This window comes from Rhinopithecus roxellana, chromosome 13, assembly GCF_007565055.1.
Source record: "Rhinopithecus roxellana isolate Shanxi Qingling chromosome 13, ASM756505v1, whole genome shotgun sequence".
NCBI classification, from domain to species: Eukaryota; Metazoa; Chordata; class Mammalia; order Primates; family Cercopithecidae; genus Rhinopithecus; species Rhinopithecus roxellana.
In genome coordinates, this window is record NC_044561.1 from 73,928,192 (window position 1) to 73,944,534 (window position 16,343).

At 43.2% G+C, this 16,343-nt stretch overlaps 1 protein-coding gene across 3 annotated transcripts in view; it reads right to left on the reverse strand.

Annotated features, from left to right (window-relative positions):
* The window catches only part of PHACTR3 (phosphatase and actin regulator 3), a 274,427-nt gene that overhangs the window by 36,364 nt on the left and 221,720 nt on the right, over positions 1-16,343 (reverse strand). For all 3 annotated transcript variants that reach the window (XM_010365166.2, XM_030915879.1, XM_030915878.1), the window contains one exon: positions 4,704-4,857. In XM_010365166.2, the coding sequence (XP_010363468.2) occupies positions 4,704-4,857 (154 nt within the window). The remainder of the gene's footprint in view (positions 1-4,703; positions 4,858-16,343) is intronic.

The following is a 16,343-nucleotide window of genomic DNA, read 5'->3' on the forward strand; positions in this document are numbered from 1 at the left end:
ACCTACCGTGCAGGAACTGCGGACCTCCATACTCTGCTGATGCATCTACACAAGTTTTAAAGGTAAGCCAAGCTCCTACACAGAGAGGGGTGAAAATCAGCATATAGCTTCACTCTTTCAAACGGGACCCTGACTTTCCTGGGGGTCCCAGACCAAGCACACGGATGTGTTCTGGGGTAGCTGTGGGGAACAGTGACTGCTTCACCAGGAAAAGGCCCTGGAGCACTCAGAAGATAAAATACGAAGGTTCTGGAAATTAAAAAAAGGAAATGGCAAATGTTCTTTGGGATACAGTAGACGGCACGTTGCCATGGCAACCAGAGGCTGAATTACTTAGCAAGAGACAGTGGAGGAATCTCTGAAAGGAGGCAGAGCAGAGACAAAGGAGACCAATTAAGCCACTGCTGTAGGGAAAACAAATGGAGCCTCCAGGAAGCCATGTCTGACCTCCTGGGATGCAACTCCTCTGCTGCTGTTTTCTCTGTGTCTAATTCCGGGTTTTTAAACATGGTGACAGGCATCCAGGGAGCTACTACATTCCAGTCCAAGGTTTAAAATTTGTTCCAGATTCAGTAAGTAGTGGAGTAAAAACAAGCCACAGGGCCCGTGCTTTTGGTACTTCTTACGTAGGGTGGCGTTTGGGGTATCCCCAGCAGCCCAACCTTCTCCCAACCTCCCTCTCCACCTTCACAGTCGGGGTGGGGACCCCAGGCTTCTCTCATTCCAAGCACCACCAGTAATTTTTGTTGGTTTTTGAATCACATGTACTATCATCCATTACTTACCTTTTTTTTGTTTAGGTCAATTCACTTAATATTTTAATTTGAAAGAACTCAGTTTGATTATCAAATAGAAAACCATTATTAACTGGCACAGGTAAAGGCAACCGCAAATAACAGAAGTGAATAAAATTCTGTTGACCTCCAGGCTGGGAAGGATTTTTAAACACGGTACAAACAGTGCGAACCATAAAGCACAACAGGGGTCAGCAAAGCGCCAGTTGGACCCAATGGACTGCTGGCTATTTTTGTAAATAAAGTTTTATTGACACACAGATGTGCCCCCTCATCCTCAGATTGTCTACAGCTGCTCATTACCACAGTGGTCGAACTGAGTAGGGGTGGCGGAGACAGCCTGAGTCACAAACCTCAAAATTCGGACAACTTGGTCCTCACAGAAAAAGGCTGTGAGCTCTTGAAGTTTATGATTGGCAATCTGACAGCCTTAAAAATCAAAACTTCTGTACCTCAAAGAAAAGTATTTTAAAACTGAAAAGCCCCAAACAGAGAAAGAATCATGTAACTCAAAACGGGGAAGGATTAGAAGCCACAGCTTCAAAAGTCAACTCCTAAAACTTCAGGCAAAGTCCACAAATCAAAGAAGAAACCAAAAAAGCTGATAAATGCTGAAAATAATGCTCAACGTCACCGGAAATCAGAGAAACGGAAAACCAAGCCTTAGGAACACACATCCCATCACTGAGACTCGCCGAAATGAAAGCCTGGGATGACGACACCGTGGTGCAGAGGCTGAGCAGCGTGGCTTTCCCAGCCGCTGGTAGAAATGCAACCTGCACGGCGCCCCAAGCACAACTCCGCAACACCTGGAAGGGAAGGACCTCGTGCTCCATGCACAGCCCCGCCCCGGGCCGGCCTCACCTGCTCACCTTCACAGCCCTCCACTGTCAAAACACTCAAGTAAGGATTTTGGTGGGAGTTGGGAACATTGGGGCCCAAGCTCCCCAGCGGAGACCAGAAACAACCCTTCCTAGAAATGAAGAGCCCCACTGCTCAGAGGAAAATCTGCCCAGAGTGGGAGTCCAACCCTCAGATCATGGATTCTCACCTGGGGACCATTCTGTTGTCTCTGGCCTCAGGGGACATTGGGCGGTGTCTGGGATGCATTTGGTGGTCAGAAGTGGAGGGTGTACTACTAGTATCTAGTGGAAGGCGGGAGGAATGCTGCTAACACACTGCACACACGGGACGGCCCCTCCACAGAGAACCATCTGGGCCCAAACGTCAATGGTTCCCAGGCTGGGGACCCTGCTGCAGACCCTCGCTTCTCAAAGTGTGACCTGCAGCCCAGGGGCGAGCAGCGTCGGCAGCCCCAGAAGCTTGCTAGAAATGCAGACTCTCAGGCCTCCCTACACCCGCACCATCAGAACCTGCATTTTCCCAGGGTCTCCAGTGACTCAGGGGCATGGGGACAGCAAGGGTGAAGAGCAAATCAACAGAGGCAGTGGCGCTCCCAGAACTGGTTCCCCTCACCCCTGGGGCACTGTCTCTCCCTCCAGGGAAGGGTCGGCTTTTGAGGTTTAAAGAGGGAAGGAGCGGACTAGGGGCTGTCCAGGGTACTGTCTGCCAGGCCCAACCCTGCACAGACCGGCTCACACCTCACAAGGATGGGCAGGAGATGCAGACTGTGGCTGCTGGGATGGTGTGCACGAGCTTTATCAGAATTTCCTCTCCTACCTCACACGGGACAACTTAGCCTGCCATCTGGCCCGGACAAAGGAAACAGAGGCCCGCCCTGCCAGAATGGAATGACTTTCCTCTGAAAGCCCACTGATGCCTGCTCAGTGGCTCTTGGCACCTTTGGGCAGTGTCAATGGGCACAAACTGGGGTACGCAGCAAGCTCTGAGGGGTTCTGAACTCCAGTGGCTTTGGAATGTGGAAAGCAACTAGGCAGGTGCCCAACCCTGGAATGCCACAAAGGTCAGCTCCACCTGGCTCATGGCAGCCTTGCCTTCCAAAAGAAGGCCCCCATTCTGTCTCAGGGGCATGACTGGATCCCTACAGACCTCAACCAGCAAGATGCAGCAGCTCCACTCTGTCCTGCCCCATGAGACAGTCCATCTCCAGCCCAGCAGACCACAGGGACCACCCAGGGAACCCTTCAGGGGTGCAACACAGAAGGTGCCCACCCGTGGCTCTGAGTCACAGCCAGACGGCAGATGGGTGGACTTGGTGCACATATTGTCCAGCAAATGATGCGTATGTAGATAGACATGTATGTGTATATATGCAGACATGCACCTCATGACATTTCAATGATACACGACATCTACGACACACATACAACAGTTGTCCCAGAAGATGAGAAAATGGAGCTGTAAAATTCCTAATGCCTAGTGACACTGGTGCTGTCATGTAACACCTTGGGGTAACGCGTTCCTAACATGTTTGTGGCGATGCTGGTGTAAAAAAACCCTACCATGCTGCCAAGTCCTCTAAAAGTCTAGTACATGTAACCATGCAGTACATCACACTTGACCATGATATTAAATGACTGTGTTGCTGCTTTATGTATCCACTATAATTTTAATGAATATTTTAGAGTGTACTCCTTCTACTTATGAAAACAAAGTTAACTGTAAAGCAGCCTCCAGCAGGTCCCTCAGAAGGAATCTGGAAGACACTGTTCTCATAGGAGATGACAGCCCTATGCACGTTACTGCCCCCTGAAGACCTTGCAGGGGGCTGAGCTGTGGAGGAGGAAGACGACAGTGATATTGATGGTTCTGACCCTGTGCAGGCCTAGGCTAATGTGACATTTGTGTTTTAATTTTTAATGAAACATTTAAAAAGTAAAAAATAAAATTGAAAAGTATAAAAAGCTTATAGAATAAGGGTAAGGAGAAATTACTTTTATGCAGCTGTATAATTTGTGTTTTGTGCTAAGTGCTATTATAAGAGTCCAAAAGTTAAAAGTTTTTCCAGTAAAAAGTTACAGTAAGCTAAGGTTAACTTATTATTAAAGAAAATATGTTTCTATAAATGTAGCATAACCTAAGTGTGCAGTGATTCTGAAGTCTGCGGTGGTGCACAGTCACGCGCTAGCCTTTCCGTTGGCTCACCACTCACTCAGGACTCACCCAGAGCAACTTCCAGGCCTGCAAGCTCCATTCATGGTAAGTGCTCTATACGAGGGAACTTTTTAGTATTTTGTATGTCATATTTTAATGTACGTTTTCTATGTTGAGAAATGTTTCGATACGATGATGTGCTAGAATTGCCTGCAGTATTCAGTAGAGTCATGTGCTGTACGGGTTTGTAGCCCCGGAACCATTAGCTACAGCACGTAGTCAGATGTGCAGCAGACCGCACCCTCTGGGTTTGTGTAGTGCGCTCTGCGATGTTCCCACGACAACAAAATCTCCTAATGACGCATTTCTCAGGATGTATCCTGTCATTAAATGACATGTGACTGCATAACTGTGTGTGTGTGGGTGGGAGGGAAGGGAGGTAGCTTTACTTGACAAACTTAGAAGATCTGGCAACACCAGATCCACCTTCTTGCAGGAAAATGATCAGATAGAGGTGAACAGAGACGTCCCCTGTCTCTAACACTGACAAGCCATGTCCTCATCAGTTTGGCCCAGTCCTTGCCTGGCTCCTACAGGCCAGTGGAGCAATTCACCCTCCAGGAGGCATTTGATGATGTCCAGGGACAGTTTTGGTTGTCACGGGAAATGTAGTGTGTAGAGGCCAAGAATGATGCTAAACAGCTGCACAGGACAGTCCCCACAGGAAAGGGCCCCCACATGGCCCCTAACATCAACGGTGGCGGGGTCAAGAGACCTGCTGCAGACGGTGGGTTGTGCGCCCCGGCCTGGCACACCCAGCATGTGGGATCTCAGAGGGGCTCAGCCTGCAAGGCCAGAGCACAGGCCCGACTGTGCCCGCACGTTGCCACTTACTTGGAGAGCTTCATCTCGATCTGCTGCCGGATCTCCTGTCTTTCTTCATCAGTCCTTCGGGGGAAAATGTTCCGGTCTTCCAGTTCCTGTTTGCTTGGTCGGTTCCTTAGCTTCACAGCCAGGAGCTCCTTCTTGCATTTCCGTGGTAGTGTTCCTAAGAGCCCCATCCAGGGCAAAAGGAGAGAAGGAAACAAAGGAGACAAGTCTTAATGGAGGGTTGGTTGTCAATGGAGCTGCCCACCTGCCAGAGGAAGGACTCCAGACCAGGGTGATGGTGGCTAGAACCAAGAGGATACACGCTCGCCAGCTTGCAGCACTTGCCAGTGGAACGGTGGGCAACACAGGGGCAAGGTGATGTCACCGTCTCTGTCCACTAAGCCGCCTAACTCATGGTTTTCCAGGTACAGTCCAGGTTGACACCTGCTGTCCCAGATGATTACTAATAGCAGCCACGTTTTTCTTTCAAAAATGTCTGAGTTTGGACCAAAAATGACACAGTGACTTTCCCCATGGTGGCCGCTGCCCCCACCCAGCTCCACATGGTCCCTGCACTTTCTCCCTGCCCACTGTCCCCCCAGCCACATGGCTCTTCCTTCAGTTTCTAGATGTCCCACCTTAGGGTCTCCGTGTCATCTCCTTCTGCCTGCCACATGGCTCTGCCGGGACCATCCAGGGCTGGACCCAGCTTCTCAGAAACCCCCTGAACCTCCAATCACCACCACTCCACTTATCTTAATCCCCCCAACCAGCTGGTATCTTTCCAGTTTGTTTATCATCTGTCTCCAGCACAGACTTTAAGCGACAGCCTTTCCCCACCCACCATATCCTAGCAGGGTGTGGAGATGGTAAATCATCAGTGAATACTGCTGCGTGAACTGAAGGGTGGGCTGACTCCAGGCTGCTAGGCCAGCCTTTGTGTTCTATGTGTGTCTGAAATCAGCTGAGTGAAGTTAACAGCATGAGAGGAAGGTATTAGGGAATAGAATGTTCATATTTACTCAGGAGCAGAGATGGGGTTTAGCTCTTTCACAGGCAGAGAGGGTCATTCCTTAGCGTACTAGGAAATGTGGGTGCTGGTTAATTGAGCTTTCCCAACAACACAGTCCCCACCTGCCCTGCCACTGCAGGTGCTGCTGCCTGCAAGTAACTCCAAAGTATCACATACAATGTAGGTTGCAGTTTTGCAGTCTGTGGTTTTGCAGTTTTCTTGGGCCAGGATTTAATTCCTGGGGGCTGCAGTCATTATCCAATAGGGTCGCTTCCATAGATGAAGGCAGGTTTTACTTCTTAAGAAACATGGTACACAAAAGGAAGTCAACTCCTAGTGTGCAGACAGGAATGCAAAGCAAGAAAGTCAATTGAACAACATGGTCGTTTCACAGAAGTTTGGGATAAAGTAAGATACAAAAAGTGGAACTCAGCCAAGTCTTGAATTTCTAACATGCCATTGTTTGCCATGTGTTTTAGAGAGAAAATAACAACTCTGAAAATCATTTCAGCAAGGGCTCCGGCCCCACTTTGTTTTAATAGCTTTATAAATGACTGCAGTCTTGTATTTATAGTCTCCTCAGGAGCCTGGAGGAGTCACGGCCATTTTTCAGTTGGCCTTTACTGCATGTTATGAGAGAGACTGGATGCTACAGTGACATTCATGAATGCAGAACTCTCAAAGGTCTCGGGACAGATTCCTTCATAATGCGGAGGGTCTAATACAGGAAAAAGGAACTGCCATTTTCAGAGAACTATAATATACTTAAACATAAAACTATACTGAATGTGGTTTAATCTTTTCAGCTTTTGATGAAGCAAGTCCTTAAGCCCATTGCAAATGTCTCAGGCTTATCATTACATACTTTTAATCACATTTGTTCTTAACTGAGAAAAAGTTCCCTTCTTTGCAGATTTCTAGACATAAATGAAAACTCACTCTGTGTGAAACCTGTGCTAGGAGCAAGTCATTCTCATTTACTTATTAATCCAGCCTCTATGAACACAGCAAGGATACACAGTAGGACCACAACAAAAACTTATTGATCTGACGGATCCTCACCAAGGTATCAGAAGGTTACCAGGTTTTGCTACTTAAAAGCCAAAAGAGGAAATTTCCAAAAGACATAGCTTAAAATGAGGACTTTTCATGGATTTGAATGACCCTTCTACTCACTGATTGAATTAATCTAAATAAGCACGTCTTCCCAGAGCAGGCTCCCTAGCACGGAGCAAGAGGTAGGAGCTGAGAAACAGGTGCAGGGATGGAGGAAGATCTTTCAGTCTAGATTGTGGGACAGATATCACCCTCCCCAAATGCCCCCAAACACATTTGCTTTCTCCTATCCTTTGATCTGGAAATCCCACTTCTAGGAGTCTGTCTCCTAAAATGATTGGGACAAGCACACAAAAAGTACATAAAAGGGCTGGGCACGGTGGCTCACGCCTGTACTCCCAGCACTTTGGGAGGCTGAGGTGGGCGGATCACCTGAGGTTGGGAGTTTGAGATCAGCCTGACGAACATGGAGAAACTCCGTCTCTACTAAAAATATAAAAAATTAGCCAGGCATGGTGGCGCATGCCTGTCATCCCAGCTACTCAGGAGGCTGAGGCAGGAGAATCGCTTGAACCTGGGAGGTGGAGGTTGCAGTGAGCCAAGATCGCACCATTGCACTCCAGCCTGGGCAACAAGAGCAAAACTTTGTCTCAAAAAAAAAAAAAAAAGAAAAGAAAAAAAAAGGCCGGGCGCGGTGGCTCAAGCCTGTAATCCCAGCACTTTGGGAGGCCGAGATGGGCAGATCATGAGGTCAGGAGATCGAGACCATCCTGGATAATACGGTGAAACCCCGTCTCTATTAAAAAATACAAAAAACTAGCCGGGCGACGAGGCAGGCGCCTGTAGTCCCAGCTACTCGGGAGGCTGAGACAGGAGAATGGCGTGAACCCGGGAGGCGGAGCTTGCAGTGAGCTGAGATCCGGCCACTGCACTCCAGCCCGGGCGGCAGAGCAAGACTCCGTCTCAAAAAAAAAAAAAAAAAAAAAAAAAAAAAGGACTTAAAAGGATGTTCATCCCGGACTTTTTCATAAAAGAAATTGAACACAACGTAAACATCCAGTAAGAGGATATATGTTAAATTACGATGCATCTGTTTCATCTGAATATTGTGTACCTATTAAAAATGGCGGTGTATATGTTACAGAATGACAAAAGATAGTTACCATATATTGCTAAGGAAAGCAAATGACAGAAAGCATGTATATTATATGTAGAAATATTTATGTGTATGTGTCCAAGTTTGTAAATATATGTTATAATAAATTGGCATATAAAAGCCAAGAACTGATCATTTTACTTAATTTTGGTTATTGTATTTTATTTTTTAAAATAGTTTCCTTATTAAAAAAAGAAGTCATTGCTTAGAAAGAACATTGTTAAAGAACATCACAGAATATAGCAAAAAAAAAAAAAATCCTTTGCAAACACAAAAAGAAAACTGGCAAAAAAGATTGCAGTCAACTTTTTCACAACTCTGGAAATTAAGAGCACATGTTTACAGCAAAACAAGGAATGTTTATTCCAGAAAAATTGGCTGAATTTTGAGAAAAATGTTTCACCTTTTCCAGTCCTATGCCCCATTATTCAGCTCTGCAATCGCCTTGACATGTGACAGTCTGCACTTGTGGTAGAGACCAGCTGCCTGGCAGCCACCGAGGGAAAAGAAAGGGGCTACAGCTCTTCAAAGACTCATTCCCCACCCCCACCCCCCACAAACTGTCATCATTTGACCCATCTTGTGTTTCCTGGAATACCACTTTTGCAAGGGTGTGTGTATTGGACTTGATTCAGAGCTTACCCAGTGCAAAAAGCCTTTTTCTCAGGGGAGTTTGAAAATAATACAGCATTGTCTTTCCAAGTACACAACTTTCATTTATCTTCAGACCAGTCCTGTTCAGTAATACCCTATGGAGCTCTTTATTAGCAAAACTCAATACAAATCCATGCATTGTGCAAGAAATTAAACTAAAAAGTAAAACCCTGATATTACCAGCTCTAGTCCAACTCCAGCAAAAGTGGTGGGTGGGGGCATCTTTCCAATTCACAACTGATAGGGCTTAGGAGGAAGGATGGGCAAATGCTGGCTCCTTCTCTCCGGGTACCAGAGGAGCACAGATAGTTGCTAAGTGGCACCGCTCTCAGCTCCACCTCACCAAGCAGGAGCTACCTTCCACACTCCCCGCACACAGACACAAACACATGTGGGGCTCAGGATATTCCCCTAGCCCCGGTCTCATCAGGTCCCATCTTCCATCCCAGTGGAGCAAAGGATGCTCAGGAGAATCCCACGCTCTGTACGCAAGCACACAGAAGCATGGACACTGTCGGTCACTCCCTTCTTTGTGAAAGGCTCTCTTCTCTCTCCTTCCAGGTCTCTGCCCTAGCCTGCTATCCTCCTGCTTCAAGGATCATGTCTCAGTTTACTTTGCTGGCTTTTCATCATCTCCCTCCAGATGTGGGTGTGCCCAGGACCCAATCCTCAAACCCCTTCACTCTCTGTCCGCATTTGCTTCCTATATGACCTCCTGTGTCCCGTGACACTAAGAACCAACTGCTACTGGCTATAGATTTCCATCCCCGGACACCACCTCCCTCCTGAACTCCAGGCTTGCTCATTCAGCTTTCTTCACCGTGCCTTCCCCAGATCTCTAGCAGGCATCTCAAACTTAGCATGTACAAAACTAAGCAGGACCTCCTGCTCTCCTGTTGAAGCACAAAGTGGTTAAGAGGCAGAACCAGGATGTAAACCAAGGCCTGACCCCAGCGACCACACTCCCAGCCTGACATTCATGGATCTGCTCAGTTCAATAAGGCACCTGTGCATAATGGGCCTCTCCCATACCTGGCACCAAAGAGCAAAGATGAGGAAGACGCCGCACATGCCCCGCTGAGCTTGGTCAGGTGAGGGAAGGAAAAGTAAAACCGGCATTTATCATGTTCTTAAGCACATTATGTGTGTTTCTATTTGTGCATTGTCACAACATATCCTAATTATTTGTGTGGCTCTTTCCCTAATCATAGTCATCATATGAGCTTAAAACATTTTCACTCCATGGAGAAAAACAAATATGGTGAGTTTATCTGCAGCAAGGATTATACCTTGTTCACTGTTGCCAGATACCAACTCAAAAGCTGCGGAATGATCTGGTGCAAGAGAAAACAAATAAGCCACATGAGGAAGGTAGTGTGCCAGAAAGGGATTTCTGAAGGAAGTAGCCTCTGAGCTGAAGCCTAAAAGATAAGTGGGGTTCCCATCTGGGGACACCCAATAGTAGAGCCTAACTTTGTTCTCTAGAAGGAATGTGCTGTGAAAACTTGTCTCAGTCTTCAAAGTAAAAAGTTATGACATTAACTTCTGCTTCTGACCAAGGCGGAAAAACATGGACTGAACTGTCTTTCTCACTCAAACCTCAAACGCGAAGTCAAAATATATAAAACAGTAGTTTTCAACATGGTAGAAATCAGCACCAAAAGACAGTGATCCTTGAGAAATGAGAATCAAATGGAGTAGCCCCATGGCTGGCCAGCTACTGCCTCTAGAGAGTTGCCAGGCCACAATCCAGGGAGGGGGAACCCACGAAGAACCTGGAAAACTCCCAGAGTTGAGAAGATGAACCTGAGATGCCAAGGGGATGAGGGCAGCCAGAGTTAGCATGAAAGAGACCTGGAGAGGAGAGAGTTGCATAGAAAGAAGACCCAAAGATCTGCAGAGGGTCCCTTGAACCTTCAGTGGATTAATACGTGCCTCTGAGGAAAGAATCCTCTGAAATGATGAGGTAGCAGTGCCCAGTGAACACATGGCACTGGACAGAGGGCTAGTTCCCATCAGCCAGACAGGAAACTTCATGTTGTACGGACATTGAATAGAGTACACAGGGGTTTCTGCCTCTGGAATGGGAGTTAGCCATTGAGCTAACTCAATAATTGAGCACTGCTCTGGTTCTATCTAACAAATGTTAAAGTAAAACCTGGGAGGAATTAGACTATTTTCAAGTAACTTAACTGCTTCCCAGAACAAAACTCAAGAGTATTTATAGGAATACAGAAAACATCCAACACCCAAGAAGATAAAATTCACATGTGTCATCCAATAAAAAATTACCATGCCTGCAAAGAAGCAGGAAAAGGCTCAGTGAACTTTATGCATGAAACATAAAACTGTGTCTGGACCATGGTAATCAAAATCTATAACCATGAGAAAATATTAAAAGTGTACAGAAATAAAAAGACATTCTCTGTATTCTCTGTATAGAGTAACAAAGAGAATGACAGCAGATGTCTCAAGAGAAACAATGCAGATGACAAGACAGTGGAGCAACAATTACAAAGTAATGAAAGAAAAAAATCCCAGACAACCCAGAATTCCAGACTTGGAAAAACTATCTTTCAAAATAAAGACAAATAAGTACCTTCTTGGACATAAAAAAGCTGGAAGATTTCATCACCAGCAGACCTGCATTATAAGAAATGACAAAGGAAATCCTTTAGGCAGAAGGAACATGATAGCCAATAGAAATCTGAATCTACACAAAGGAAAGAAGAGTAATAGAAATGGTAACTACAAGCATAGATATATAATTTTTTCTTATTATTTATCTTTAAAAGAAAACTGACTTTGATAATAAAAATAAAGTAGTATGAGGTTTATAACATGAGGGAAATGGACAACAGTAGAACAAATGTTGGGAAAGGAGAATAGAAGTATTCTCTGGTGAGGTCATGAGACTAAAAATGAATTAGCATACTATCGCTTGAGGTAGGCAGATAGAGAGGTATGCTATAACACTAAAGCAACCATTACACTATGGAAGTAGTTACAGAGGTATATAGCTAATAAGCCAACAGAGGAGATAAAGTGGAATAAAAGAAGCACTCCAATCAATCCAAAAGAAAGCAGAAAGATAGAAAAGATGGAAAAAACTAGATGAAACAAATAGAAAATAAATTGTCAGATGGTAGATTTAAACCTAATAAAGTAATCATTAAGTGCAAATGGTTAGAATACCCTAATTAATGGCAAAAATTTTCAGAATGGATTAAAACATGAGACAAAGCTATATGCTGCCACAAAACATGTCATATATATAAGGAACATAAAGAACAACAAAACTGTATATATCAAGATACAAATAGATTAAAAATAAAATCTTAAAAAAGATGTACCATTCTAACACTGATCAAACAGAGCTGAAATGGGCATATTAATGTCAAGCAAGGTAGAATTCAGAGCAAGAAACCTCATCAGGTTCTTTGAAAAGGGTAATCTTATAATGATAAAGAGATAACTTCATCAGGAGAGCATAATGATACTAAATATTGACAAACCTATGTGAGCTTTAAAATACATAAAGCAAAAAGTGATAGAACTGAGGCAAGAAATAAATAAATCCACACATTATTACTTGGAGATTTCAAAACCCTGCTCTAAATAATTCATAGAATAAATAGAAAACCTGTAAGGCTACTGAAGACATGAATGACATTATCAACCAATTTGATCTAACACTTACAAAGCATTATACCAAACAACAGAAGAGCACATGCTCTTTTCAAGTACACACACAACATTTACCAAGATAGGACATTCTGGACCAGAAATAAGCTTCAATAAATTTCAAAGGACTCAGTCTTACCAAGTATGTTCTCTGACCAGAGCGGAAATAATACCTCTAGAAGGCTGGACGCAGTGGCTCAAGCCTGTAATCCCAGCACTTTGGGAGGCCGAGACAGACAGATCACAAGATCAGGAGATCGAGACCATCCTGGCTAACATGGTGAAACCCCGTCTCTACTAAAAAATACAAAAAACTAGCCGGGCAAGGTGGCAGGCGCCTGTAGTCCCAGCTACTTGGGAGGCTGAGGCAGGAGAATGGCATGAACCCGGGAGGTGGAGCTTGCAGTGAGCTGAGATCCAGCCACTGCACTCCAGCTTGGGCGACAGAGTGAGACTCCATCTCAAAAAAAAAAAAAAAAAAAAACCTCTAGAAAAATATCCACATGTTTGGAAACTACATTACTGAATAATTCATAGCTCCAGTAAGAAATCAAAAGGGAAATATGAAAGTGTTTTGAAACAAATGAAAATACAATATATCAAAATAATGGTAACATTTGATGACATTAAATGTCAATGTTAAAAAAGAAGAAAAGCCTCAAATCAATGATATCAGGTTCCATCTTAGGAACCTAGAAAAAGAAGAACAAAATAAACCACAGGAGTAGAAGAAAAAGATAATAAGGATCAAATCAGAAACCAATAAAATAAAAAATAATAACAAAGAAAATAATTCATCAGGAAGAAGAAGAAAAAAGAGATGGTGAGGGAACACACAAATTACCTATATCAGAAACTGGAGAGGTGACGCTGACACCATTTAATTCTACAAATGTTAAGAAGATACAAGAAAATATAATGAATCACTTCATGCTAATAAATTTAACAATTGGTATAAAATGAACAAATTCCTTGAAAAAACACAAACTACCAAACCTCAATGAAGAATATGTAACCAGAATGGACCTATATTTATTAAAAAATAGAATTCTAATTAAAAATCTTCATGCACATACACACTGCAGTCTCAGACACATGCACTGATGAGTGCTACAAAACATTTAGGGAATAACAGTAATTTTATATAAATTATTTCAAGAAAGTGAAAGGAAGTTGTTATGGTTTGAATGTTTGTGTCTCTTCCAAAATTCATGTTGAAACTTAATCTCCAACGTAATAGTGTTAAGAGGCAGGGACTTTTGGAAGCGATTAGGTCAGGAGATCTCCTCCATCGTGAATGGCTTAAGGGCTCCTCCATAATGACACAATAGTTCACATATTTTTGTCCTTCCATCTCTTGTCATGTGAGGACACCTAGACGGTGCCATCTATGAATAATGGGTTCTCACCAGATATTAAACCTGCCAGTATCTTCAACTCCTAGCCCCCAGAACTGGGAAAAATACATGTGTGTTATTCATTACCACCTTGTCTGCAGTATTTTGTTATAGCAGCATGAATAAACTAAGACAGAGAGACTACAAATCATTCTGTGAAATCCGAATTTACTCTGACAAAGTAAAACTAGAAAATATTTCAAGGAAAGAAAAGGAAAGGCAATATTCCTGAAAACACTGACATAAAACTCTAAAAAATTAGCAAATCAAACCCAGTGATTTATAAAAATTGTGATACACCATGACCAAGTGGAGTTTTTATTTCAGGAAGGCAAGATTAGTTTATCACTCAAAAAACAACAATGTAATTTACCAAAATTGACAAACTGAATAAAGAAAAGCACATAATTACCTCAATGTACACAGAAGAAGTATTTTGAAGCCAGTGAGGAAACTAATACTATAGCTTGCTACCACTATGGCCACAGACTTCTGCAGACTAGGCAACAGAGGCACTCACAGGCACTGTTGACACTGATTACAGCTGAAAAACCTGCACAGAGACTATACTACTGCACCCACCTGGACCCAAGAGCAATGCACTCTACCTTACTGACACCTTAGGACCCATCTACAGGTAAAAGTTTTTCCCAAAATATGCCACTCTATAAAATTAGAAGAGGTGACTGTACCACAATATGTGCAGATATCAATGCAGCGACACAATAAACAAGAAAGCAAGGAAACATGATGCTGCCAAAGAAACAATAATTCTCCAACAACTGACCCTAAAGAAATAAAACTTTATGAATTGCATGAGAAGAAATTCAAAATGATGATCTTAAGCAACCTTAGCAAGATACAAGAGAATACAGTAGAAAAGTCAATGAAATCAGGAAAACAATTTACGATCTGAATAAGAAAGTCAACAAAGAGGCATCATTTAAAAAGGAACAAACAGAAATCTTATAGCTGAAGAATTCAATAAATAATTTTTTTAATTGAGAGCTTCAATGACAGACTAGATCAAGCAAAATGAACTTCTGAACTCAAAACAACCTATCCAGAGGGGAAAGGAGAGAGAGAAAAGGATTAAGAAATGAAGAAAGCCTGTGGAACTTACGAGACACCATTAAGTAAACAAATGTTTGCATTATGAAATTTTCAGAGTAAGAAGAGACAGATAAAAACACAGAAACCTCCCAGCGCTTTGGGAGGCCGAGACGGGCGGATCACGAGGTCAGAAGATCGAGACCATCCTGGCTAACATGGTGAAACCCCGTCTCTACTAAAAAATACAAAAAACTAGCCGGGTGAGGTGGCGGGCGCCTGCAGTCCCAGCTACTCGGGAGGCTGAGGCAGGAGAATGGCGTGAACCCGGGAGGCGGAGCTTGCAGTGAGCTGAGATCCGGCCACTGCACTCCAGCCCAGGCAACAGAGCGAGACTCCATCTCAAAAAAAAAAGAAAAAAAAAAAAAACACAGAAACCTTATTTAACAAAACTGCAGGTGAAAAATTCCCATGTGCTGGAAGAGACACGGACATCCAGGTCCATGAAATTCAAACATCCCCAAATAACTCAAAGAAGTCCTCTCTCAGATACATCATAATCAAACCACCAAAAGGTGAAAACAAGAAAAGATTCTAAAAGCAGAAGGAAAGAAAAATAACAAAGTCACATATAAGGGAATCCCCAATAGTCTATGAGCAGACTTCTCAGCAGAAACCTCTCAGGCCTGGAGAGAATGGGATAAGAGAGGGGGAGCAAAAGCACTGCTAACCAGGAATACTATACCCAGCAAAGCTATCCTTGAGAAACGGAGGAAATGCAGTCTTTCCCAGGCAAGAATGAAGTGAGGAAATTCATTACCACCAGACTGCCTTTACAAGAAATGCTTAAGAGGGCACTTCAGCCAGAAGCGAAAGGACAATGATCACTGTCATGAAAACACGTGAAAGTATAAAACTCACGAGTAGAGGCGAATTCGTAATCAACATCAGAATCTACACTATGATAATGGTGTAGGTAAATCTTTCCAATCTCCAGTATGAATATTAAAAAATCAAAATGGTCAAAAGTAACTATAGCTACAACAAGTTGTTAAGAAACACACTAAATTAAAAAGATGTAAATTAAGGCAGTAAAATTATAAATTGGGGGGGTGGGGTAAGGCAAAAGTCTATAGAGTATTTGTATGTGACCACAGTCATGTTGTTTTCAACTTAAAATAGTGTATTATAACTTTATAATTTTTCATGTAATCCCATGGTAACAAAAAAATTACAGCAGATACACAAATGAGAACAAGGAAAGAATCCAAGCTTAGCACTACAAAAAACCATCAAACTACAAAGGTAAACAACAACAGAGGAAAAGAGGAACAAAAGATCTATAAAATAACCAGAAAACAAGTAACAAAATGGCAGGAGTCTTTACCCATCAACACTAATTGTGAATATAAATGAATAAAGTCTCCAGCTAACATACAGAGTGGCTAAATAGAGTTTTTAAAAACAAGACCTAATTGTATGCTGCCTACAAGAGATTCACTTCACCTCTAAGGACATAGACTGAAAGTGAAGGGAAGGAAAAATATACTCCATGCAAACTGAAGCCCAAAGAAAAGCATGAGTAGCTATGCTTATATCTGATAAAATAGAGTTTAAGTCAAAACCTGTAAAAGGTCATTATACAATGATGAAAT